Source organism: Anolis sagrei, chromosome 1 (genome assembly GCF_037176765.1).
Source record: "Anolis sagrei isolate rAnoSag1 chromosome 1, rAnoSag1.mat, whole genome shotgun sequence".
Classification (NCBI taxonomy): domain Eukaryota; kingdom Metazoa; phylum Chordata; class Lepidosauria; order Squamata; family Dactyloidae; genus Anolis; species Anolis sagrei.
The window spans coordinates 244,397,846-244,425,035 of record NC_090021.1 but is presented as its reverse complement, the minus strand read 5'-3'; the positions used below and the strand labels follow the sequence as shown (position 1 = coordinate 244,425,035).

Here is a 27,190-nt window from a genome sequence, read left to right as displayed (position 1 = left end):
AGCAATAAAAAACAAAGTTAGCAAAAGAAGATTATTAAAATCATTCAGTACAATGACTAGAAAGTTAGGTCATTACAGGAAAGCACATTATTACTATTACATAAGAATCAGAATGATGAACTATCTCTAGACAAATTCAGAAGGAGGTATTGTAAAGAAGGGGATACAAGTCATGCAGAAAATGGAAATCATGCAAAGGGATTGTAAGCCACAAAGTACTAACATTTCAGGGACTGGGTGAAGTTATAGAGCACATATAGAATGACAATAAGAGTTTCCCGAGGTTTCATATCTTGGTGTTCCCTTACACATGCACGCACGCACGCATGCACACGCGCACGCACACACACACACACACTAGTCCTCACAGATGGCAGTGAAGGCTAAAGTAGCAACAATAAGGTGTACACATTCTGCACAGTTGGCTTTCCAATGTTGTTACCAAGAACACTAATTATTTTGGTTATGTATTCCCACAGATGCCAGCCAGCATTCAAAGTAGATGCTATCTACATATTTTTTTTCTCTTCATTCAGTCTATGTATTTACACTATATTAATCAGAAACATAGTGTAGATTAAGTATACACTGGATTCAAAATAAAACCTACATTAGGTATAAGCTCCTACTCATTTGCCTCATGCAAGTCCATGCTGATCATCTATTTTTGTAAGTTCTGTGGGATTACAATGGAAAAATCAGGCTGTATCAATACAGTGATGCCAAAAAATTTAGGTTGAATCTGAACTTTTTATTTGTGTTTTTCCAACAGAAGAGGAATTAGAGCTTTGTTATTTTTAAAATTTAGATTCTACCCGTTCTCATAAGAACTCAAGAAATTTAGCCATTTTCATGATGTTATAAAATTCTTAGTTATAAAAAGTTTACTACAACTATTTTAAAGAAAATGTACACAATGACATGATGAAGCCATCTATATCTGAGTGGAGGTACTGATATACTCTTTAGTGTTTCTTTGACTAACACTTGATTTCATTCAACCTTGCAGGTGCCAATATTCAACAGTACACTAAACTTTTTAATTTGTACTGAAGACGTTTTAAAAAAAGAGTCAGTCTATATTTTCAGCTAAAGACATACATATTTTGGCACAACCAGAATATCTTACATAAGCACTGAATAAATTTCAGCACCACACTAAAATGCAGCACAAACCTGGCAAATAAGTCAATAAAAGAGTAGAAATTGTGTCCATTTTAATTGTGCCACAGTTCTTTCACATTTATTTTTTAAAAAACATACACATGACCAAGTTGTCTCAAGAGAGAAAACTCACCTCAGGTTATTTGGTTGATATACAGTAGTTCACACCAATAACCTCACAGTTTGGCTGCATTTTGCTAAAAACACATGCTAGTCTTCCACCAAGGGACTGCTATAGGCCAATACATTATATTGTAAAAACTGGTTCAGAAACTGTTTTTAAACTCATAAAGAGTCATGGAAGCTGGTGTGCTAGAAACAAAAGTTGATGGCATTTTTTATTCCAGTGTCATTTTCCCCTCACTTGCATTCTTCTACATGGATTTTTCAGCCAGTAGGGGAGCCCATTGCACTGGAACTGACCATAACATAAACCAGTGGAAATAATGACTTGGTAAAAGACAGGGCTGTGGAATGAAAGTTTGAGCCACACACTCATATCCAATTTCTTATTACCAGGTGTCTTGTAGCATAGGTAGTCCAACTGTTGGCAGTGCAGAATCAACTATTAGATTCCAATAGCTTAATGATCTATCTCTAGCCTTTTGCATTTGATTGGTAATTGTAACAGCCACACTATCTCTTCCACAGCTATTAGGAACACAATGCTCCACTACCTCTGCCATTCAAATGCTCAAAACTGAGATTCCTCGGCACATACCTTCCTCTTGAGCTTCTTCAGGTAGGAAGCATTATAAAAAGAGCAGGAAAAAGCAAAAGGAAGAAAACAGTTAAAATAAGATACATTAAATTAGAATGCCTCAAACTATGTGAGGAATATGAAGAGGTAACAATAAGAGAACTACAGAACAGCAAGACAAATAAATCCCATACAATACACACTGAATTGAAACAACCCTGCTAAGCAGCAATTTGGAATGTATATCTGGATAGTATTAACATGACCAGGTAGAAAACAATCCATATTTATCCATGTCTGAATCAAAATGCCCTAAAATCCCCCATTTTGATTTAAAACCCTTTACAGTCAGCACTCAACATTTGCTAAAGTTAGGGTTGAGCAATCTCCATGAAAGTGGGAAAATCATGAATAAAAAAAACACTGAAAGAACACCTCTCCAGGAATCTTTATGTTCTCCAGTGTGACTCTATGGTCAAATTCAGTCTTTCTATGAATCTCTACATCCTCCAGTATCAGAAGACCTGGAGATGCCTAAGGAGACCAACAATCAAATCCAAGAACACTCAAATCTGTGTGCTTAACAATGTCAAAAAGAGACTCTCAGCTCTGTAAGCTCACTGAAATCTCTAGCTCATTTATACTAGCTTTTTATACCTAGCATATGAAAATATTATTCTGTTCTCATGCATAACAAATTTTGCAATTTGTTAATCAGAATCGGGGGGGGGGGGGGAGAGAGAGAGAGAGAGAGAGAGAGAGAGAGAGAGAGAGAGAGAGAGAGAGAGAGGAGGGACCAGTAATGAAAAATACTGCATATATGTTAAGGTAATGTTTGCTGTCCTGTTCTCTTCCATCACTTTCCAATTTCTGCACAAATATGGGATGGAAAGAGAAGTGTTCAGAAGTCATATACCTGGTCCATGAATTTCACCAGCTGGGAAGTTCATGGGTGGAAAATCAAGGCAATTAGACAACAAGAAAATTAGAAAAAGATTATTAAGATTAGTCAAGAAAATATTGAGAAAGATGTCAGTTCATAACAAGGAGCAAATGAATGCAGTTAAATATTAACAGAAATGATGAACTCCATGTAGTCAAAGGCAAAATACTATATTATAAAGAGAAAAATGTGGAACAGGCAGATGTAAGAGAGGAGAATTGGAAACAGTTCAAAGCATGCATAGCATTTGTAAGCCACAAAAGGCACATCAAAAGCACATGTATACATTTTAGAGATTCAGGGAACTCATGGACTACGTATACAGTGTTGGATTTTTCTTCTTGACTCCTTGTTCAACTATTATTCAATGGATTTACTCTATGTGGGACTAACCCAATAGGAGTCCAGGCAAAGCGCACCAAGGATTCAACAAAACACTCTTCTGAAAGGAAGGGATAGAATTCTAAAGGTAGTATCACATACCTTCTTGTTCTTCTTCATATGGGAGATGTCATGGGGACAAGAAGCAAAAACAAACAAAAAACGAATATGTTAAAATAGTTGACAGGACCATAACAGCTTGTGAGATAAGGCTGAAGAAGTAACTGGATAAAAAAAGAGAATATGTGGAACATGAAATTGTAACCTTAGAAGAACACAAGTAAAGGTCAGGCAAAGATGAAAATCCAGAAACCAGAAAGAAAATGAAAAATAAAATGTTTTTCAAAGGGAAAAAAATCATGCAGGTTAGAGAGAAGGGAAACACCTTGCCAGATAACCTCACATCGAAATTATTTTTTCCATCCAAAAAGAAAGGAAGAAAGGAAGTTAGACAAAAACAGAAGAAGGGAGAAAGGGAATTCCTGTCCTAAAAGGTTGCCTGTATTAGGTTAGCACTCTTGATTATCTCTTTGTAGATTTGACAAGCAGGTGAAGATGGAGTTTGAAAACTCACAACAACCCTAGCACACAATTGTACTTTTCTTGACCACTTCTTCATCATAGTATTGTCTTAAAACACTCTTCCAGAGCAACAAAAGACCAAGAAAGTAGTAATGGTATTTCTAGTGTATACTATACTAATAGGATTTTGGTTTTATGTCATTTGTGTACTGGAGTTAGATGGACCTCGTTCTCTGGAAGTGGTATTCTTTAGTTTAAAAGGATCCATATTAGTGCAGACTGAGAATCTCTGAAAGCTAAAAAATCCCAAATGTCCACATGGGGTGTCTGACATAGTGACATGCGAGCTATCTGATGGTTCACCATACACAGATGCTGTTTCATCCACACAATTATTTTAAAATGTATGAAATTACCTCCAGGCTACATGTATAAGGCAGATATAAAACATACAGAAATTTCTTATTTAGACTTGAGTTCCATCTCAAAAAGATCTCATTATGTAAATATATGCAAATATAGATTTTCCAGAGTCCAAGAAAATCCAAAATCAAGAACACTTTTGGTCCCAATCATTTAGAATACGGGGCATTTCTATATTATATTTTGAACACTATAGCATTCCTGCTGAAGCATGGTTAATTATGGATGTAGATGACGAAAGAAAGGTTCCTTATATAGGTTGGAGGCTGAATGTAGCCAGGTTTCAAAGACTAATAGCTCCTGGGAGAACAGTATAGATAATATCTGATTGACACCCCAGTCCGTGTTTATTCCTTATGGGAGTGGGAAAGTTAGTGCGCAGTGGTTCTCAACCTGGGGTCCCCAGATGTTTTTGGCTTTCAACTACCAGAAATCCTAACAGCTGGTAAACTGGCTGGGATTTCTGGGAGTTGTAGGCCAAAAACATCTGGGGACCCCAGGTTGAGAACCACTTCCTAGATGCAGTTTTCAGGATTGTGAAAACTGCACCTGAAATTCTTGACATTGTGAAGGCAAAAAAGAATTCATTTCCTTTTTTTTTTTTGTCTTTACAATCTGAGACAATGTTTTTTTCATTTTACATTAACGAACTGTAGCTAGCAATCTCTTCAAAATATCTGAGTTGCTTTTATTTAATGTTTCCAAAAGAAACTTTGGATCTAATTAATTGCATTATCAGAAAACAATGTTAGCATAGCTATGTTTGAATACTAATAGTTACTAAACAGGCAAGGTGTGGACTCATTAATCTTAGATACTTTGCCACAGAAAAAAAAATCCTACCAAACAAAATAAACTTCAGCAATTATGAACCTTGGTGGGAAAGAATCTTCTAATCTCCATCTTCTAAAACAGTCCTGTCTTGTCAAAATCATTAGTTCTGCTAAAAATGATACAGAACCCTCAGTCTTATAAATATGTGTGCTTAATGTATTGCACAAATAATAGCTTGTTTTGGAGAGCAGTATTCATTGGGATCTTTTACAAGCACAAATACAAATTTATAGTCTCTCTCACACTATTTGATTATAGTGCTTTAACTGCTATAGCTACATCCTACAGAATTCTAGGATTTGTAGTTTTGGTGTCGCTGCACTTAGAACTAGACCTTTCTGTTGAGAATGCTAAATACAAAACTACAAATCCCAATAATGCAGTTACAGCAGTTAATGTGGTATCTAACTGTTATAATTGTCTAGTATGAAAGAGAACTACTACCCAATGGAGAGGGCTACCAGATGTGAATGGCATAAGGCGAGATAAAATACAAATAAAATTTGCATTTTATCCAAGTGAATTGGACTTCAATCAAGTTTTCATCTGAAAGTGCATAGACTGATGGCATTTCAGATCATTTTTAGCAGACAGTATCAAAGAGATGGGTGAATAACAGGCAGGGTAAGAACTGACAATTAAGGGGCCATGAAGGAAAGAGAAGGTACATTCCAGGTGGGGGTTTGTTACCTTCTTCTTCATATTCCTCTGCATTGATATAAAGAGAAAACAAGGAAAGCAGCAGAATCAACAAAATCGCTTAGCACTTGCAACACAAGGACCAAAAGTACTGACATGAAAGATAAGAACTCACTGAGAATAAAAAACACTTTTTAAAAGACAGAACAAAAACTCAATGAAACAGAACAAAAAGATTTCCATGGTCTTCGGAGAAATCTTAATTGAAAGGCCTGAGGCAATCAAACCCCAAACAAATAACAAACAAACAAACAAACAAACAATAAACAGGGCATTGTTCTCTGCAAGAATGAGCGATTTAACTCAGACTCCAAAGATAAACTACGGAGTTCTAAAACGGATCTACCGCATCCTGATTTAAGAATCAGAGACTCTGTTGAAATAATTGGCAGCATTCTCCCTTAAAATAAGGAATAGTGTGAACTATGCTTGTTCCAGAAAAGTAATCCTGTTAGATGCAGTCATGTACTTGTAGAGCCAAGTTCCTATTGACTGTTTGTTGCATATTCTGTTTTATTCTGATGTTTTTAGGTAGAGAAGAACTCAAAAATTCATTAAAGGCACGAATATATTATAAAAAATACTTAACACATGCATACTGAAAAGAGTTCTCTTTCTATCAGAGTGAATTTTAGATGATTAAATAAAGATGTTGCTGTTTTCAAAGCTAAAATAATGGTAAAGGAGTCGCAATGACGCAGTGGGTTAAACTCTTGTGCTGCTGAACTGCTGACCTGAAGGTTGGCAGCTCAAACCCACGGGACGGGGTGAGCTCCCGCTGTTAGCCCTAGCTCCTGTCAACCTAGCAGTTCAAACACATGCAAATCTCAGTAGATAAATAGGTACTGCTTTGGAGGGAAAGGCATAAGACGCTACAAGCAGTCATGCCAGTCACACAACCAGAAGGTGACAACAAAAGCTCCTCAGCTTGGAAATGGAGAACAGCACCTTCACCAGAGCCAAAGATGAGCACTGCCTCCAAATCTAGAAATGAAAGGAGAAGCCTTTGCCTTTGTTTGTGTTTGTGTGTCTCATGGTATTTCAACAAGGCATTGAATGTTTGTCAGTATCTGTTTACTCTGTAATCCACTCTGAGTCCCCACAGGGGGAAGGGTGGAATATAAATAAAGTGTTGTTGTTGTTGTTGTTTGAAACATGACAAGATGAGTCCACAGCAAACAAGATCACTATGCTGGCTGTTGTATTGGATCAATGTTGGACACTTCCCAAGAGTCTAGGAGTGTGTGATGTATTGACAAATAATGTGTCAGATCCCAGTAAGGTGACCTTTTGCAGCTGGCAGCTGGTAATTTTGTTAGCGCCAATTGTGTTTAAGTGCAGGCCAAGGTCTTTAGGCACTGCACCCAGTGTGCCGATCACCACTCGGACCACCTTTACTGGCTTGTGCCAGAGTCTTTGCAGTTCCATCTTTAAATCCTCATATTATGTCAGCTTTTCCAGTTGTTTCTCTTCAATCCTGCTGTCGCCTGGGATTGCAATATCGACTATCCATACTTTGTTTTTTAACATAATCGTATGGTCAGTAGTATTGTTCTCCAGAACTCTGTCAGTCTGAATTCAGAAGTCCCAGAGTAGTTTGTTGTTGTTGTTGTTGTTTTTATGATTATTATTATTAATTGTTAATGAAATTACAATGCAATTTCCTTCATAAAAACTGATATAAAGCAATGGAACAATTCCTGTGGAGCAATCCTTTCCACAACAGGCTCCTTAATGGTACTGCTGTTTCAACAACCTGGGTTTGTTTTACTTAAAGTATGTCTTATTCTATATGAGCTTTAGGTCATCTGTTTTGTCCCTGGCATAGTTATTACTGGTTTCGAAGCCTCAAGTGGGAAAAAAAACAGATAGAAAGAACTGATTTCTAAGGGAAAATCAAAGACAGATGAAACAGTCTCCTCCTGCCCATGCATACTGTTTAAAAGCATTGTGTGTGAGATCTGTAAAAGCATTGTATGCAGAGTAGCAAGGCCAGATCAAACTTTTATTGTATCTACTCAACATACAGGTTCTTTTTGGTTGAGGTGCATTCGAGCATATGATCTCCTAGATGCATTCTGAACAGGTACAATCATAATCAGGTTCCTTAATTTTAAGTATCCTAACCAGGAAAATACCCACTTGTTCAAGTCCATGTTCTGTGTAAACACAGAAAAGGTGCAGTGACAAATAAGATCTGAGGTAGATGGGCACAGGTTGCCATTCTCTATTGCTTGAGCTGAACCCGTTTGTCATTAATTTACAGTGTGGAAGATCCAGAATCAATAAAAAAAGAAGTTGATACAATATTGGTCTTTGGTTCTTTTACAGTTTCACAGCTGTGTGATCCAAGAACCTTGGAAAACGATATCATCTTGAAGGAAAGATTTGCTAAAAGGTGATAGCATCAGTCTTCAGTCCAAAGAGACAAATAACAGTGCTCACATTAACAGGCACCTTTTGCTGATAATGTACTTTTGCATTAGCTACAGAAAAAACGTCTATCTCAGTAGCGGTTGACATTTTAACACTGAACATGTAGCATGAGCATGAACAAACACAGAGCAATGAGCTTACAATGCATATGTTCATGTATTCTTTTAAATAGTTTAATATGCTTAGACCTATAATCTTGCACATTAATTTAGGATATTGTTTGTAATTAGTGTCAAGACATATGCTTCACTTACAGTAATAACAAAATAAAGAGCTTGAAATGAATTAGCAAAAGAGAAATATACATTTTAAAGGGCTCCTTTATTGTAAAATCTGTCACCAACAGATGGCAGCAGCTCTACAGCAATAAAGCAAAAATACAGGGCAGGAGAGAGATATGCAATGATCAAGATGCACCATCTTGCTATGGGGTGCAGCAGGCAATCCAAGCATATGAAACAGGACTTTGATCTTGAGGCAAGGTCAGCACAAGTCAGAATACCCAATAAGCTGTGGAAATAATTTGAAAAGACTGCTGGTCCTAATGACTTTTTCTGCTGAATTGAAAACCAGAACTGAAAACCTTGAGCATAAGAGCTGGTTTGTGTGACTATGTTGGGTGGGAAGGGTGTCAACTGTTATCCAATATAGCCTAGCTTGAAAAAAGCCAGTATAGATGTATCTGTGAGTTTCAGTCAATGTCAAAATAAGTGCCCAGAACACAGGGTATTTGGGAAGGTGCTTTCTAGGCAAGAGGTAGAGATACAGAGCTAACGTTAAGTTAAAATCCATAGATTAGATCCACCAAACCTAATGCTAGTGTAGCCACATTATGCCAACATTGTACAAAACCACAATCAAGCTTCTCTCCTATGGGTTCCAATGGACCATAGAAGGTGATTTGGGCAAAACTTTTTTTTCTAAAAATATGGTTAATGGAACTTTCAAGGTTCCAACACCCATGAAACAACTTGGAGTGTCTGTGCGTGGTTTTAGTGACTATTGGGCAAGAGTTGTCTAGCTGTCCCTTATTTGGTTCATCACAGATGCTATACATCCCACAGTGGCACAGTGGCACTTTTACTATGGGATATTCTTTCTTGTGCAGACCAGTTGCTCTGTCAAACCAAAAGGAATCACAGGTATAGCATAAGATCAAGAATGAAATGAATTAAGAGAAAGCTTCATAATATCAGTCACTGGAACCTAACTAAGGAATAAAAAATGTATGTCAGATTGAGAACATAACTTATTCATGTTTAGGTACATTAAATAAAGCTATTATCACTGGGAATAATAAAGTTCTTAAATGAAGCCTTTTATAGCATTTATATATGATTAAAATAAGTATACTTACCCTCTACTTGCTCACTTTGGGAAGAAAAGGTAGGAAGGACAAAAGAAAAGAAGAGAAGAGAAGGAAGGAAGAAAACGATGTTAAGACATATTACCATGGCGATAAACCCTTTTCTTTATAGTAAAGCTTACTTCCAGATAAGTATTTATTTGAATCCAGTCTAAATTCTTAATATTTTGTTTAGTTATGTCAGTAGTGACTGGCACACCACTTGAAAATGTGATTCAAATATTCTGCCACATTCAAAACATGGAAATAACAAATTATATAAAAAAGGTTTAGTTACTTGAAGAAGTAGGAAAAATATATTAAAATAAACTGAGGTATAAGTTGCATCATGATTGCAACTTCTAAGTGGTACAAACTGGCTTATTTTGTGATATAAAAGTAATAGGAATATTTCCATAAACAAAGCTATGTTGGGCATACAAATTCCAAATTTATATTGTGATAACAGCATTATTAGCCAACCAAAAAGGCAAAAACATGCACATATGTGTCTAAGATATCTTTAGCAGTTAAAATGTTACCAATAGCAGGCAGGGGAGACAAAAGCAGTGAACACTACTAGATCTTAAAGTTATGGATTCTACATGATTTCTTGAGACATAATGAGGAAGATGTAATGAGTCCCATTTGAGAGCTGACACCCCCCTCCCTCTTGGCTTTCATCTATTATACTATGTAACACGAGTTTTCTTCCTGGGTTATAAATATCATTTCCTAATTGGTTTTATCCTAAAACTGCAAAAACTTGCTTTTTGTGGGACATCCTGCAGCACATTTTACTATAGTTTTTCAACGAATGTCTCATCAATTTTTAACCAATTCAACATAGTTTGTGGCAGCCACAAAATGAAGTTTCTGGAATATAACAAATACTTTCAAAGTACGTACCACACAATTAAATAGGAATAACACTTTCAAACCAGGAACAGATTTTTTTTTCAAATTTTGATGCATAGTGTTATGATCTATATGCCTGAAATTCACTTGAACATAACCTAGAGTTTATAATATGTAGGGATATGTAGAGATCATGAAAGTCTCCCAATCCCCACTTATTTGGAAGCAGCTGCAGTGATTGATAATCTCGAGTTTGAGGGGAAATTACAACAAGGACCTCACTTCTACCTGACACAATGGGGATTGCTCATCAGAGAGGGTAGGGATGCCTCCCAAGCAACAAGGGGACAGACCCCTGTCAATAGCAGCAGCTGCTACCTGTTAAATAGGAATTAGGTGGTTTGGGCCAGGAATCACGGTGTAGCTGTATAACTTTTGCACATGCACTTATTTAGACAGCAAATAACTATAATATCTTAGTGGGTTAATAATATACGCATCTTATAGAAGATGGGATACTGCTGTTTTGGGATTCTTTGGCCATGATTTTGAATGTTTGAGTCTACCAAAACTGAGATCATACAATCCCATTACAATAATTGGTTCTTCACTTCATAGACTTTTGAATAAGACTTTAGATGTTATACTTGAAGAAGCTATTGACCTGAGGGTAAGAAGCACTATGAAGAATTGTTCTTTGTAACTAATTATTGTACAGATGTGTTTCTACTTACACGTCTTCGGTATCAGACATGTTGGCAGTAGGTTTCTAGATAAAATATCAAATGAAGGCTGAATGAATGTCATATCACAACACATTTATCACAGAAAAGAATATCTGACCCTCTCTACAAAACGTCACAAAATTTCTCAATGCTTTATTAATAGAATAATAGCAATTTAGCTTACTGAAAATGACATTATTTTAGCAGCAAACTGTTCGCAAAATTAATCATCAAACAGCATGCCAGCCTGTCAGCACAACCTGTTTCTTGCCTTCTTTAAAGTACACATGTATATAATACCCAGTGGAGAAAACATGCCAACACATTCTCACATTTCAAACCCATCAAAATATTCTTACACCAGAGCTTGGAAAAAATACAATGCTAGACAACGACTCTGGACATGCTGGCCAGATTCTGACAGCCCAGATAAGCAACTTTCTAAATGCTGTCCATCTCAGAAAACAAAAAAGTCTACACACTGTGTTATAGTATATTGTAATGATGACTGATTCTGGCAACAGCCCAATGATCACCATCTTACAACATTAGTAATATAATTTATTACGTCTTAATTTAAAAACAAACATTGTGCACTCTTTATCCATGCATTCCACCATCTACCACTTGAAAATATTTTTTTCAAATCCCAAAGTCAAATTTTGATTTTTCCATTTTATATAAGGGACACCCTTTTATTATGCTATTGTATATAATAGGACTTGAGCATTCACATATTTTGGTATCCTTGGGAAGTACTGGAATCAAACCCCAATGGATACTGAGGGCACTCTGTACTTAGTTATGAATTACCTAAAGCACAATGTGCTTTACTGTTTTATTTTTCCTATTTATCCTCACAGTAATGTTTGAAGGAAAATCTTAAGTCTGGGGACCTGAGGATGAAAGTTGGTGAGGTTGGTCAAAGCTTTGAACAAGGTTGAAATATAAAATAGCTTGCATCTGTGATCCACCTTTCTTCGTGGACACCCATGCTTAGGATGTGCATACCCAGGTGAAAACATATTTGTCATTGTTGAGGCAAAAGGCTTGTATTTTTATTGAAGAAAAATGCATCCAGATCAATTGTATACTTACTTTTTAAGGAGTAGATGAGGAAATTTGGGTAATATGACTGTCTGTTTTCTACAGCTAACTTTCATAGCATAGAAAAAGGCTAGAATGTTGATAGATTTTTGTTCTTACTTGGGAACTAAGGGACATTTCAATCCTCAGCTATAAAGAATGGCTCTGCCCCATTAAAAACAGCCAAGGTATACGAGTGTTCCCTAGGCAGCAAGAAGGTGGCTTTCACAGTCTCGTGTTTCATGACAGAGCAGAATATCCTACAAAATTCTGCCCAATGCAAGTCTTCTCCTGAGAGAAGAAGAAGCTCCAGAGAGGGCTCCAGCAACAAATGAACGGACCAATTCTTCTGGTCAGTAACAATGCCTTTCCAGTAGTATTTTTAAAGAGTTAGAAGCACTCAATGGGATTAGGAATAACTCTGCAGGAAGGAATTTAACCCACATCCACCTAAACCCAGGATGGATGGAGCCTTACTTAGGAAATAGAGCTCCTCCTCCAGGAAATCCAAGCCTTCTTTTAACTTCATTACTCAGCTGATACTTGAGAGGAGTCTTGAAGGAGCAGACAGATGGATATGCGTCCTAAAAGAACATCTGCGGCTCACCAAGTTTCTATTTCAGAAGGGTCTCATAATCCCAGAGGCAAGAGTCCTGCCATATAAGGGTTTCTCCCCAGCAGCCAGTGACAACACATAATGATACAATGTAAACACTGAGAAGGGTATGTGCTTACACAGACTCTTGCACTATGATGGGAGGCTCTTAGTGTTCCAGGCATAAGCCCTAATAAACTAGGAGGCTGGAAAATACTCATCATTACAGGTTGAGTATCTCTCATCCAAAATGCTTCAGGTCAGAAGTGCGTCAGATTTTGTATATTTTCAATTTTTGGAATACCTGTATTTACATATCGTATGCACATAATTAAATATCTTGGAGATGGGGCCAAAATCTAAACATGAAACTTATGTTCCATATGAACCTTATACTCACAGTCAGAAGGCACTTTTATACACAGTATTTTAAAATAATTTCATGCAGGAAACAAAGTTTGCCTATATCAGAAAGTGAAGGTGTCACCGTCTTGGCCACCCATGTGAGTAGTTTTGGATTTTGGAGTATTTCAGATTTTGAAATTCTGGATAAGGGATGTTCAACCTGTATTTGCATTAGAAAATAAAGTGAATGATATACCTAGTCCATAGTGAAGAGAAAAGGACAGAAAATCCAATAAGGATTCGTTCCATAAGTCGAAGTTGAATATATAAAAACAATGCACCAAGGTTTTCTCACTAATATATCTATTTTAATCTTCTAGTAACTATTGAATCTAATGCTTTCCAGTTAAAAATGGGAACACACATACAAGTATGACAGGCTTTGTATGTATGTCAGTGCATGCAAATTAGAGAGATATATTTCTGCCGATTTTAATGAGATTGGAACCCAGTTTAAATGCATCAAAAAGGAGAAGGGGTCGGCAACTAATTCTTGCTCTTTGGTAGAAATTTGCTCATTGGTTGAAATTCATGTTACCTTATCTGACACTGTTGGATGAACAGTTGAAAATGTAACTGTGAGTGTGAAGGAAATAATAGTACAGTGAATCCTCGGTATCCCCTGAGTTTTGGTTCCAGGCTCATCTATGGCTACCAAAATCTGTGAATGCTTAAGTACTATTATATACAATAGCATAGAAAAATGGCAAAATCAAAGTTTGCTTTTTGGATTTTTTGAACATATTTTCAAACGATGGATAATTTAATCCATTATGCAGCACCTGTGGGTATAGACCTGGCTTGGGCAAACTTTGACCCTCCAAGTTTTTTGGACTTGAACTCCCACAATTCCTAACACTTGGTAGGCTATTAGAAATTATGGGAGCTGAAGTCCAAAACATCTGGAGGGCCAAAGTTTGCCCAGGCCTGGTATAGACAGCCAACAATACTCCTCAAACTTCCTGACATTTGTTCAAAACAGATAATTAATCACTGGCTTATCATGATGATCATCAACATAGTTTATTTCAATAAGTAACACACATTTTCACGTTATATAAAAGCCTTCTAAAGACACACCTATTTTCCAGTAAATATCTGTATGTTTTCAAGAATGATCACTTTAATGCAGGCCCATAGCCAGGATTTCGATTCGGGGGGGGGGGGGGGGGTGAGTTTGTTTCGGGGAGGGGGGGCTGAGTCTGAGTGAAAGAGGGTCTACCCTAGCAAACCTTTTGTATCGTTACCCCAATACCCCCATACATATGGGATATATTGAGTATGGTGATCAGATCATGATATGACTAAACATAACAGTTTAAATAATGCACCAGTAAGGCCTTTTCGCGGACCACCATGAGAATTTGGGGGGGGGGGCTGAAGCCCCTCAAGCCCCCCCTCTGGCTAGATGCCTGCTTTAATGTAATCCATTGTCTTTAAATTATTTTTCCTCTATTGACACTTTGCTAAAAGTTTCCCACTGATAAGTGATCTCTAAATTGTTGGTCACAAAAGCTTTATGGGTGGGCCTAGAACATTGCCAAAGAGACTGTATTTTTCTTAGGAGCTGAAAATGTTAGGCGATTCTAGACATGGGACTACACAATCAGGAAGTGTGTGTGTGTGTGTGTGTGTGGTGTGTGTGGCTTAATAATGAAAGAAGTCCATGAAAAGGTATGCACCACAACATGATGTCAGAATATGGGCAAAATGGGTTGACACTTCTTGACATTAAGTTACAAATCCAACATATGCTATAACTGAAAAGTAGCATTTGGATCAATAGTAATCTAAAAACAAGAGTACATTAAGACTGACATTTGACATTCTCAGTTAATTTCCCATACAAGCACGATTGTAATGGAGGCCATTTTTCTAATGAAACTTGCACAACTGCTGTACCCAAAGAAAAACAAACAAACAAACAAAAAAACCCACTAAAATGGCTGTGTATTTGCACACATGGTTGCAATTAACAAGTTTGTGTGTTAAAGCAATAAGCTGTCCACACACAAAATTGCGGGCCAAGGAAGCTATAGCATAAAAAGGGTTACACTGCCATGTTTGGTTATATTAGGAAATGTGAGAAATGAAATAGGAGAGATCTTCTAAAGATGTGATGATTTATTTTTTTTTTGGTTTAGTAGAAAATAGGAATATGAAAGTGTTCTTCTCCACACATTAAATTTTCCTTATTCATAGCTGACAACAACCATAACCACCAGAACTTTGGCATACAGCTGTCTCAGAACCGCTGCCCAAAATAATTGCTGCCTGAATGCCCCAGGGACCTCATCACATTAGAGCATGAATCCACTTTAAATCGTGTGGCTGTCTCCTGAAGAATTCTGGGGCTTTTGGTTTAGGGGGGTGCCTTTAAACTGCTCAGCCAGGCAGGTCCTGAGCCTCACTAAACAGCAAACCCCAGAATTCTGCAGGAGGCAGAAACCAGATTTAAAGTGGATCCATGCTCTAATGTGATGAAGCTGCTGCAGGTTAAGATCTGTCAACGTCTTTGGGCACTTGGAGACAATCCTGTGAAATGCATCTTCTTGGAAAAAATATAGAAATATAGAAAAACAAATAAGAAATTTCATGCTCTTTCATGATAGCCCCAAACAACTGCTTGAAGAAGCCAACTAACTATATCTAATGATAGGGTTCCTCCTGCATGGCATATTAATGTTTTCTTCTCTGCAAAATTTCCCCTCCATTTCCAGTAATTTGGATGAGCATGAAAGGGAATAAAACTTTGCATGATGCACACTCCCTGACATGCATTCAGTCCGCCTTTCCTCCTGGCACCTAGCATACAAGCAGTAGTACTTTAAAGAATCAATTATTGCAAACAGATCAGTGTGGAAATAGCTTTTCATCCTAGTAGCAGTGACATCACAATTCTGGATACATGAGGACATTTCTAAGAGAAAATGGGAATGAGAGCAGGGGTAGTACTGATGTCAGAAGTGTATTTGTGTATTGGAGACTCTATTCATGGCAGAAAGGACCATTCCTGGACATTAACTTAGTCCTAGTTTGTCATCTTCTCTTGACAGACATTATCGCATGACACAGGCATATGGCATTGCAACTGAACTGTCACCTTTTGATTATCTCTAGCATACAAAGTGTGTACCTTCCATTGCTGGACAGCCTCCTCCTAGGAATTTTACCATCCCTAGCTACTAAAGAGTAAACCCATCAATAGTTCCCAACACCATAACGTTCCCATCACCTAGCTTGGTATAACGGATCCTTCTGCTTCAATGTCAGCATGCCAGAAGTAAAGTGACATCAGAAGATGGGGTTCTCCCCATGCTGTCTCATTTTCTATCACTGTTTTGATCTACTTGTCTAATTTCAAGCCACCATTTTCTCTTGAGTGTTGGACTAGGACTCTAGTGACCAGAGTTTGAATGCCCGCTCAGCCAGGAAAAACCAGCAGATGATCTTGAACAAGCCACATTCTCTCAGGATCTCATCACAATAGGAAATATTCTGTTTCTGAGACTGTGAATGTGACAAGGTCTTCAGGTTTGGAGGAAGAGAATGGCAAACTTCCTCAGAATGCATCTTGCCAAGAAAAGAATGACAAGAACATTTCTTCCTCATTGCTTCATACCTACAATACAAAGGGACCTGACCTGCTTAAACCACCCATGCTTTCTCTCCAATTTACTTCTTGCTTACACAGTAAAAACAGCCCAAAAGATATATAATATTAATGTCTGGATTGAATAAGTATAAACAAGAGTGAAAACACCTTACGTTCACTTGCTTCTTAAAAACAAATGTCAAAATGTTATATCAGATTGTTATTTTATAAAGTTGTTTAAAGCTGATCCATAATATTTTCAAAGCATCTTCCAGCCCTGTGTCATCTAGCAATGGAAAGTATACTTGAAACACATTCCAAAAATGTTTGGAAAACATGTTCCTTAAGTGCTGAGGGAACATTAAGAGAAGATTCCTGGAGTGATTACAATTGTCACAGATCAGGATCTATTCTATGCAGGAAATAGTATTTCTATGCAGGAAACAGCAGGAAATATTGTTTTGAATGCAAATAATGCTATTTCTTGCAGAGAAAGTTCTGTATTTGCAGAATTGCAACATTCGGACATGGGTGATTTGCATAGAAAATACCATTTCTGCATAAGAAAATGCTGTTTCCTGTGCATAACATTCTGGTTTCTTTGTAAATCAACCATAGAGCAATTTTGCACAAAATGTTTTTCCTGAATTTTAAATCAGCTTTAAAAACTGCAGTATTTGAAGGTTTTCTTGAAACCAAAAGAAAAGTACTAAAATAATACATTGCTTCATTTGAGAAGACAAATAAGTGAATAATGGTGTTTGTAATCTAATTTGAGTTTTGGTTGCTTATGGGATCATCCCTTAGATCAGTGATTCTCAACCTGTGAGTCTCCAGATATTTTGGCCTTCAACTCCCAGAAATCCTAACAGCTAGTAAACTGGCTGGGATTTCTGGGAGTTGTAGACCAAAACACAGGTTGAGAACCACTGCCTTAGATGCATCCTGGGAATTAGGACCTGATGTTACCTACTATAATATCCAGGTTTCAATTGCTAGACATAGCATGTATTTGGGTTTACTTTTCATATATCTTGGTGGTATGGATAGTTAGGAGTAAATAAATATACTGGGCATATTGAACATTTTCACAACCTATTTAATCACTATTTTGCATGCACCTTAGTTAAGTTCCCTATAACTGACAGTTTGTTCCAAGGACATGTTTGCACTATGGAATTCTTCAAATCTGTTGAGCAGCCACACTGACTAACCAATATTTCTAGCCTGTTCCGATATTACAATGCTGAACAACCCAAGAGAAAGCCTTCTTCAGAAATCATTCCTTTCCCTGCTATATTGGATGTCTCAATTTGCTAATTTTCAGGAAACTTTATAAGACTTTGGGCTAATACAAAATATTCATAAAAATTAATTTTGACAAGTATTAAGATTGGCACCCCAACCTCCACAGGTGTATATAAGCCCTTTCCAGATTTTTGAAACTCAGGGGTGAATGGTTGTGGAGGCTGGAATTCTGGGAGCTCTGTCTTCTCCTCTGTCATTGCTATTCTAGTGGAAATTGGAGCCTGAATAGCTATTTTTATCATTAAAAAGTTGAGGGATCCAAATACAAAGCTTGCACAATTTGTCTATTTCAGTGATTACTCTTTTTAAGATATCTTGGGCTACAACATGCCAGCTCCACCAGACTTTAAAACAGGATTTTATAATGTCTGTTGCCCACTTCATGTCTTTGAAACTAGCAAAGAAATCCCCACAGTAACAGCAATCAGGAAGCTACACTTTATATGCAATTGGAATAGACTCTTCAAAAGCTGTTTGAGTTTGAGAGACCTTCTATGAAATACAGACGTGATAAATAAATGTTCAAGGCTGAGTCAAACTGAAGAAGACAAGGTGGATCATGATTCTGTCACATAGATCCCCAGGCACATCTCTGCTTCCCGCTCAGAACTATATGTTCCTTTTGGCCTAAACCTATTCAAATGCTTGGCTTTAAAAGCACATTGCCCATCTCCTCGGGAACTTCTTAACAGCTGAGAATGTACCCATCTTCCCCTTGATAGATTGAATTCACTCCCTCACACCTCAGAGGACATTTATGAAAATAGCTTTCCTCCTATCAATCATTCCCTCTCCTTAGCCATAGAAGGGAGGTGAGGCAGGAGGAGTATGACAGGATGGGAGAATGGAAAAATGGACAGGCAGTTATGAAAAAAAAAATGACAGGTAGAGTTGGATATCCCAGGGTGGGGAGAGGGTGGAGTCAACAGGAAAACCATTTGGCAGATAATAGCCCCTGACATTATATCTAGTCAATCTGATACATGTAATAAGTGCTCACAATGGCAGGACATAAACTAAAATTGATTGTACATATGTAATAGCATTGTGTGTGTGCATTATTAGACATGCCATACACACACATACATGCATACACTTGGTTGCACTCTTGTCTATTTTCTTTCTCTTGCGGTCTCAAATAAATCCTTCTTAGCCACTTAGCTGGACTGCAATGTGATTCTATATTTGGAACGAAGAACCCAACAGCTGGAGTTATTTTAAAAAATGGCTTCCAAGTTGTTCATTCTTAATCCCATACATTTGTGCCCTTCATCACTTATGTTCTGCTTGTTTCCAAAGCACAAAGTTAACTAAGAATACAAAAGGCTCAGAAAGAAACCTGGTCAGGCTCTGATCCCCTTTTACATAGCTGTATCCCTTTTGGGGGGGGGGGGGGAACTTGGTGACATTTCTGTTAAGGTTTGGACTGGTAAAGGTTTCCAAAGTGACTGCAGATGGTTAAAAACATGCATTCCACACAAATAAATGCATCAGTAGTTGGGATAGAAAATGAAATGTCCAGTGGTTGATATGTTGTTCTCAGCTCTGCAGGTAGATTTCATATCACCCCTGATGGAGGCCATTGATATATAAATATAACCCAGAATAAAAATAGTCATCCACTGACTATGGAGATGACTTGGAGATGTGTCTCCTTCTCTCCTTGTGGATTCTATTGGATGCTGTCCAGTTTTTGTTGCTTCTCAAAAGACACTATCCAACCTAGTAAGCATACCCAACTTGGCCTTACACTTCAGCATGGGGGGGGGGGGTGTTTGAGGGTGGGCATCCAGTCAGGCCTGTAGCCAGGATTTCGTTTCGGGGGGGGGGGGGGGGGGCTAAAAAATTTTCAGGGGGGGTTTCGGGGGGGCTGAGTTTTGGGGGGGGGGCTGAGTCTGAGTGAAAGAGGGTCTAGCCTAGCAAACCTTTTGTATCATTACCCCAATACCCCCATACATATGGGATATATTGAGAATGGTGATCAAATCATGATATTAATAAACATAACAGTTTAAATAATGCACCAGTAAGGCCTTTTCGCGAACCACCATGAGAATTTCGGGGGGGGGGGGGCTGAAGCCCCCCGAGCCCCCCCCCCCCCCCCGGCTACATGCCTGCATCCAGTGAAGCCTTTCATATCTTCATGTTTTAATGGTAAATCAAATAAGAGATGTTCTAGTACACCTTATCACCACCACACTGTGGCAATCCTCATCTGATCAACTTCAACAGCCAAAAAAGGCCTACACGGGTGTGTAGAAGATGATCCAATAATGACTTGCCATATGGAGACTACAGCCATACAGAGCCATTTGAACTGGTTTGCATTAAAACACTGCAATTTCCCCTTAGTTCTCTGTCATAACCTAGCCAATGCCATATTCCATCAGCACAGTAACCCAACTGAGTTTTGGATTTATTATAATCTCATTTAAAATATGAAGGATATCTCCACATGTACTGAATATCTAAAAGACTATGTTAATTCAGTTTTAATCACAATGACCACAACTTCTGTGACTATTTTAAACCTGCCCAAATGGCCATGCCTAAGAAGCATATTATTGAGATTTTTTCCCCTTAAAGATTTTTGAATAAGAAAGGTTGATCAATTTTTATGCTCAGGTCTTTTCTCTATCATGCACTTTTTCATGGTCCCCAAAAGAGCCACCATTTTCCAAGTCAGTAGCTATATATTAGCCATATATTAAACACCTTCAATGTTTGAAATAAAAATTATTGTTATTTCTGTGAGGATTTGTTTGTAGACACTAGGCAAACAGCAAAAATTCAGAGTCTAATCCTGACTAATTATAATCATAATAAACATATTCTGAGTTCTGACTCACAAGTTATGTTATCCCCATCTGGTCAATCCTTGGTTATGAGTAGCATGTCTCTCTACAAACCACATGCTCCCTATTCCTAGAGTCCAGGCTTGAAATGTATAATTTTCAAGGAAACCTGCAGCATTTGCTGTGTTTGAAAAATTGCTGGGTCAGTAAAAGCCATCTTTGGGAATAATTCATGAGACTTGACCACTAATTGTATAATGCATTTTAGGGATGGAGTCAAACTGCCTCCAAGCCACAATGTTTTAAATAGAGATCAGAACACTTTCAAAAAATATTTTTCAATAAAACATTATCTCTCTACTCAATTCAGTTCACTGGCACACTGTCTTGCTTGAGCTTAGAACCAAAAAAAAAAACCAAAAAAACAAAAACCACACTCCAAAATCAAATTAACTCTTTTTTAAACACTTGTTTGAAATCATTGAAACATATGCAACTGAATTCTTCACTGCTATTTGTTGTAAACATTAGATCAATTACCAATTGTATCCAAGTACTACTATGTCTATACTCAGGTTCACCACTAGATGAATGCCCCACTAGATGTATAATGAATGCCCCACTAGAGGTTTAAGGAATATTTTTATTAACCCTTCTCAAAGACTCCTTGTTTACTGAATTTGATTTATGAGTATAACCACACTGGGGGTAATAATTTCAGTATAGAATGTTCTAGTGTTATATGTATATGGTGCACATGTTCCATGATCACTACTGCAACCATGTAGTTCTTACTGAAGGCCCTAGTTTTGATGGATATCCCCTTTGTTTTAATGGACCACTACTGTTTATTTCCTCTACCTAGAAGCAAGTCTCTCTTGGAATAGACGGGAAAAAGGTGAGTTCCAAATAGGAAAAGAATATGTATGCTGTTATTCTAGGCCCACAAATATCTACCCATCATCCTTATACACCTTCCTAGTCTTAGAAACCATGGTTTGTTCATGCTATTCCTTCCCTGATCCATTTTACAGATAGACTTCTTGCCTGAATCTCATTCTTACCTGAGAGGGGAAGCTGAGAGAAGCAAGGAGCTTTCTGCCGAATAGGACAGGCTGCGGGGGTCTGCAAACCTCACCAGGCGATTAAGTCCTCCTGTTATAGTGACATTTGATCTTCTACAGAATCTCATTGGTCATCAAGCTCAGAACATGATGGAAGGAAAGAGTAAGGAAAGGGAGAGGGATGGAAGGGGGTGGGGTGAGGAGGAGAAAAGGTCATACCAACTATAGGAACAGCTGAAGGAATTGCAGCAGGCAAAGATGGGAGGGACACATATGGAGTGGGAGGGAGAGAAACAAACATCCTATGGCCTCGGTTTCTATATTTATAACCCAACCAGGCAAGCAAAATGTAAAGAGGGCTGCTCAGTGCAAAGGAGATACAGGCTCCCAATCATGGAGGGAAGAGAAGAGCCTAGTGTTGTTTTGTAATTTCTTGCTTTAAAGCCCATTTTACCCCAGAATTGTTTCAACCTCAATAAAGTTAGCTGCATGCATCATCACCCATATAAGTGTTTTTTTGGTTATTGTTGATTGTTTTAAAGACACACTCTGACAAATAGGGTGATGGGTTGCTGTGAGTTTCCTGGACTGTATGGTCATGTTCCAGAAGCATTCTCTCCTGACATTTCGCCCACATCAGCATCCTCAGAGGTTTGAATAAAGAACAGCACTCAGAAAACAGGGGAATTCCAGACAAGAAACAACTAGGGCAAGCTAACAACTCCCAACAAAAGATTTCCCCCAGGCAGGAAGCAGCCAGGCTTTGAAGCTGCAAGGCCATTCAATGCTAATCAAACTGGCCAATTGTAACATTCACACTTGCCTGAAACAGACAAGAGTTCTGGGTTGTTGTAGGTTTTTTGGGCTATATGGCCATGTTCTAGAAGCATTCTCTCCTGACATTTCACCTGCATCTATGCAGGTGAAACATCAAGAGAGAATGCTTCTAGAACATGGCCATATAGCCTGAAAAACCTACAACAACCCAGTAGTTCTGTCCATGAAAGCCTTCAACAAGACAAGAGTTCTTTCTCCTACCCTGGACATTCCACATATATATAAACCCCACTTGCCTAGTTTCCAACAGACCTCACAACCCCTGAGGATGCCTGCCATAGATGTGGATGAAACGTCAGGAGATAACACTTCTGGAACATGGCCATACAGCCCGAAAAACTCACAGCAACCCAGTGATTCTGGCCATAAATGCCTTTGACAACACAAATTAATTTATTTATTTACTATATCTATATACCGCTTTTCTCAGCCCACAGGTGCCTCAAAGCAGTTTACAATAGCAAAATTCCATGCTCAAAACATCATAAAACAATTAAAACAATGGCACAAATATACAATCATTACAAAGGCAATAAAACATAACTCATTAGCATCTTGTAGTTAAAATCAAGATCCAAACAAATAGGGTCAAGTTCAAGACTGCTGCAAAGGACTATATGGCACACACTCTCATTACATGTACAGAAGAAGACCAGATTGGCAACGGAATCTTACTCTGACAATGATGATAAACAACTATTTTCCACTGACTCTGGAATAGCAAGCCAACTTTGGTGATGGTATAGAACACCCATTCTGTCCAGTATTTCATTTATATCTCTTGCCACAGTATCTGACACTTAAATTGGCTGCCTTACTTTGCTTAAAGGTAAAGTCATCCTTTTTGCTAAGATTCAAGAGCACTGTTTTCCAAACACAATATAATTTGAATAAGGAATGAAGACAACATCTGATGATGTGGACTGTAGTCCATGAGATACCAAATAACGTATGTTGGTTCTTAATATGTAAGTCCTGAAGACACTGATGTTTAGAGAGCAACAGATTGACACAGATACCTTTCAGGACCAATCCCCATTATTTGAACGATATGGAGAAGTGGCTGAGAACTGATTTGAGTCCTCACAGTGTCTTCCTGTATCTTACAAATTCAGTAGAAAAGTGAGGAAGCAAAGCTGGACCTACCAGATCAAACTGTGAAAGCAAAACAAAACAAGGCACTCTGAACCATACTTTCTTTTCCATTTGCACCAATAAAACTGATTAGCCTGAAGTGTCCAGAGATTCATCAAAGGCTTTCTTGGAACAGACTAGCTTTCCTGCAAATGTTATGGCTCTGAAACAACATACAAAACTCCACACTTAACTGTTAGAATGTTTTTTTAGACTTACATATTTATCTGTAACTACTGGCAGTTAGTCATATGCCCTGCTTTACCATAAAAATATGTGACCATGTCTTTATTATCACAGTTGAAGAATAAATATCTTTTTTCCCAATGTTAATTTGCCTAGTCATTTCTGAGCTATGATGATCCTTGGGCCCCATCTACACTGCCATATAATGCAGATTGAATTGCATTGAACTGGATTATCTTACTCTAAACTGGGGTGTAATCCAGTTCAATGCAGTTAAACTCCATTCTGAAACTGGATAATATGGCAGTACAGATCCAGCCTCAGGTGAACTTATCATCAAGTTTTCTTGGCAGGTATTTTTAGCAGGAGGTGCTCTTGCTTTCTCCTGAGGTTGAGAGGGTGTGGCCAGTCCCCTCACTCTTAAGCTTCAGGAAAAACCTTAAGAGTTGGCTATTTAAGCAAGCCTTTGAGGATTAATATGACTTGTATAAGAATGGTGGAAGCAATTGGTTTAATGTTTTTAAAGTTGGTGCTAGACCTTTGTTTTAATCATCTGAAAGCTTATTTATAATTGATATGTATAAGTTTTTACAGTTTTGTAATATTGAGTTTTACTGTTGTTATTGTCTGGATCTGACACTGAATTATTGCCATAATTTGTAAGCAGCCCTGTGTCCCCCTTCGGGGATGAGAAGGGCAGGGTATAAGTACAGTAAAGAAATAAACAAACAATGTTATCCAGTGGATTATGAGTCTATGTACATGGGATCCTAGTGTCTTAAACCAACACTCTACATGCTACACAACACTGGCTCTGTTTTAAGATAGGCATATCTCTTATTTTCAAAAGAAGAAGAGGAGGAGGAGGCTGGTATTAGTAACAAAGAATTGTAAACACGCTGTCTGAAAAATATCTCTTGAATATGTATTTCAAGTTTCCCTGACCACAATAAAATGAATATCCAAGGAACTTCAGTTTTGTATTCCTCCGTAGAATGGGGTTGGACTAGAAGGCCCTTGTGACTCTTTTCAGTTTTATGATTCTATGATTATAAAAGAATTGTAAATAGCGTGTGTGTAAAATCTTGATTAAATTATGGATTTCCTTCCCTCTCTATTTTAAAAAAAGAACTGAATTGATGATTTGGTGCCCAAATTTGAGAACCAGTGAGTATGGTGGATAAGACATTTCCAGGGGATGGCAAAGTTTGTGTGTGTGTGTTGTTGTTGTTGTTGTTGTTGTTGTTAAAACAACAATTACCCAAATCTCTGGAGATTCACCAGCTTCTGACAATGTTCAAAATCTTTTGGGTTTAAACCCTGGTGGGGGGGGGGGGGTTATCTTTAGGAGGAATGTTCAATGTATTTGCTGAACCCCAATGGATACCAAAATACCAAAATCCATTGATGCTCATCTCCCATTGTTACAACACCAGAGTAAAATGGTTTGGCTCCAACCCAGTTCCAAGATCCACAGTATCCAGAGCTTCACAGGTATAGACATTGGGGGGTTTCCCAATCCCTCCCCCCCCCCACACACACACACACATACTTCAATGCCTGTGTGAAGATTGCCAAAGCACCAGTCCCTTGATCCATTTTGCCATGCAATGTGTTTTACACCTTTGTACACTGATATGCATTACAATTCATTGAAAAACTATAGCAAAATTTGCTGCAGAATGTCCCGCAAAAAGGAGGTATTTTGCAGTTTAATTAACATTTTCCATGTTTTTAATTATAGAACCAATTAGGAAGTGACATTTATAATCCAGGAACAAAAAGTGTGTTACATAGTGTAATTTATATGACAAGTTTTTGTCTAGTTCATGTCCTATGCACTCCACTTTTTTCTTTACCTTTTTCCTTCCCCCTTTCCCCTTTTTTGGCCAAATCAACACAAGGACTATATCCCAGCTCCAGTATACAGTATCGTGCCCCTGTTTGATTTCATTAACATCATATTCATCTATTTTAGTCCAAACTTAAACTGATCTTGAAGCCACACATTTCCCATATTCTGAAGTCACCTAGGTACAAAAAAGGTTTCTACAATGGTTACATGTTCACTATATTGGAATATTTTAGGTCAGATGGCCACAGGTTTTCCCCCCTTCCTGGAATATTTATATCAATATAGCCATCTAAACCAGTAATTCTCAACCTGTGGGTCCCCAGGTGTTCTGGCCTACAACCCCCAGAAATCCCAGCCAGTTTAGAACCACTGATCTAAACCAATAGCTTTTCTTATTTTCCTGTCATTCCCACTACCAAACTCATGTTAGAGGGTGTGCATGTGGCTCCCTCGCCACCTTGCCTTATCTTTTCCATCCACAATCCCATGACCTATCAATCTTTATGTGTATAAATATGTGGTTGCATGTCTGTTGGGGGAACTAATAATAATAATAATAATGTCATGCAGACAAACTACAAGCAGAGGCATAACACCATTGCTCAGATGATTCATTGGAACTTGCGCACAAATACCATCTGCCTGCGATAAAGAACTGGTGGGATCACAAGCCGGAAAAAGTTACAGAGAATGAACACGCCAAACTCCTCTGCCACTTTCGAATTCAGACAGACAGACAGAGTTTTAGAGCACAATACTCCTGACCTCACAATTGTGTTAAAAAGTATGGGTAGTTGATGTTGCAATCCCAGGTGATAGCAGGATTGAAGAGAAACAATTGGAAAAGCTGACACGATATGAGGATTTAAAGATTGAACTGCAAAGACTCTGGCACAAGCCAGTCAAGGTGGTCCCAGTGGTGATTGGCACACTGGGTGCAGTGCCTACAAAACTTGGCCTGCACTTAAACACAATTGGTGCTGACAAAATTACCATTTGTCAGCTGCAAAAAGCCTGGGATCTGCACGCATTATTCACCAATACATCACGCAGTCCTAGACACTTGGGAAGTGTCCAACGTGTGATCCAATACAACAGCCAGCAGAGTGATCTTGTCTGCTGTGGACTCATCTTGTTGTGTTTCTAATAATAATAATAATAATAATAATAATAATAATAATAATAATAATAATTACAATTCCCAGTTTATCAGCTGTGAGGATTTCTGGGAGTTCAAGGCCAAAACATCTGGGGACCCTCAGGTTGAGAACCACTAGTGTAATTCTTCAATCCACATGAA

The 27,190-nt window shown here is 38.0% G+C and overlaps 1 protein-coding gene across 14 annotated transcripts in view; it reads right to left on the bottom strand.

Moving 5' to 3' along the window:
- TNNT3 (troponin T3, fast skeletal type) overlaps positions 1 to 21,986 on the bottom strand; it is a 44,034-nt gene extending 22,048 nt beyond the window's left edge. For 4 of the 14 annotated variants that reach the window (XM_067462603.1, XM_060768664.2, XM_067462605.1 and 1 more), the window contains exons 1-2: positions 3,291 to 3,318; positions 1,886 to 1,900 (exon numbers count right to left, since the gene is read on the bottom strand). Coding sequence is in view for 4 of the 14 variants with exons in the window: in XM_060768599.2 (XP_060624582.1) it covers positions 1,886 to 1,900; positions 9,460 to 9,473; positions 11,040 to 11,059 (49 nt within the window). In the remaining 10 variants the exon portion in view is untranslated. Of the gene's footprint in view, positions 1 to 1,885; positions 1,901 to 3,200; positions 3,270 to 3,290; positions 3,319 to 5,657; positions 5,724 to 9,459; positions 9,474 to 11,039; positions 11,075 to 21,878 lie in introns of those variants that run through there. The other 10 variants (XM_060768599.2, XM_067462598.1, XM_067462599.1 and 7 more) reach the window with 6 other exon arrangements.
- Positions 21,987 to 27,190: the final 5,204 nt, after the last annotated feature.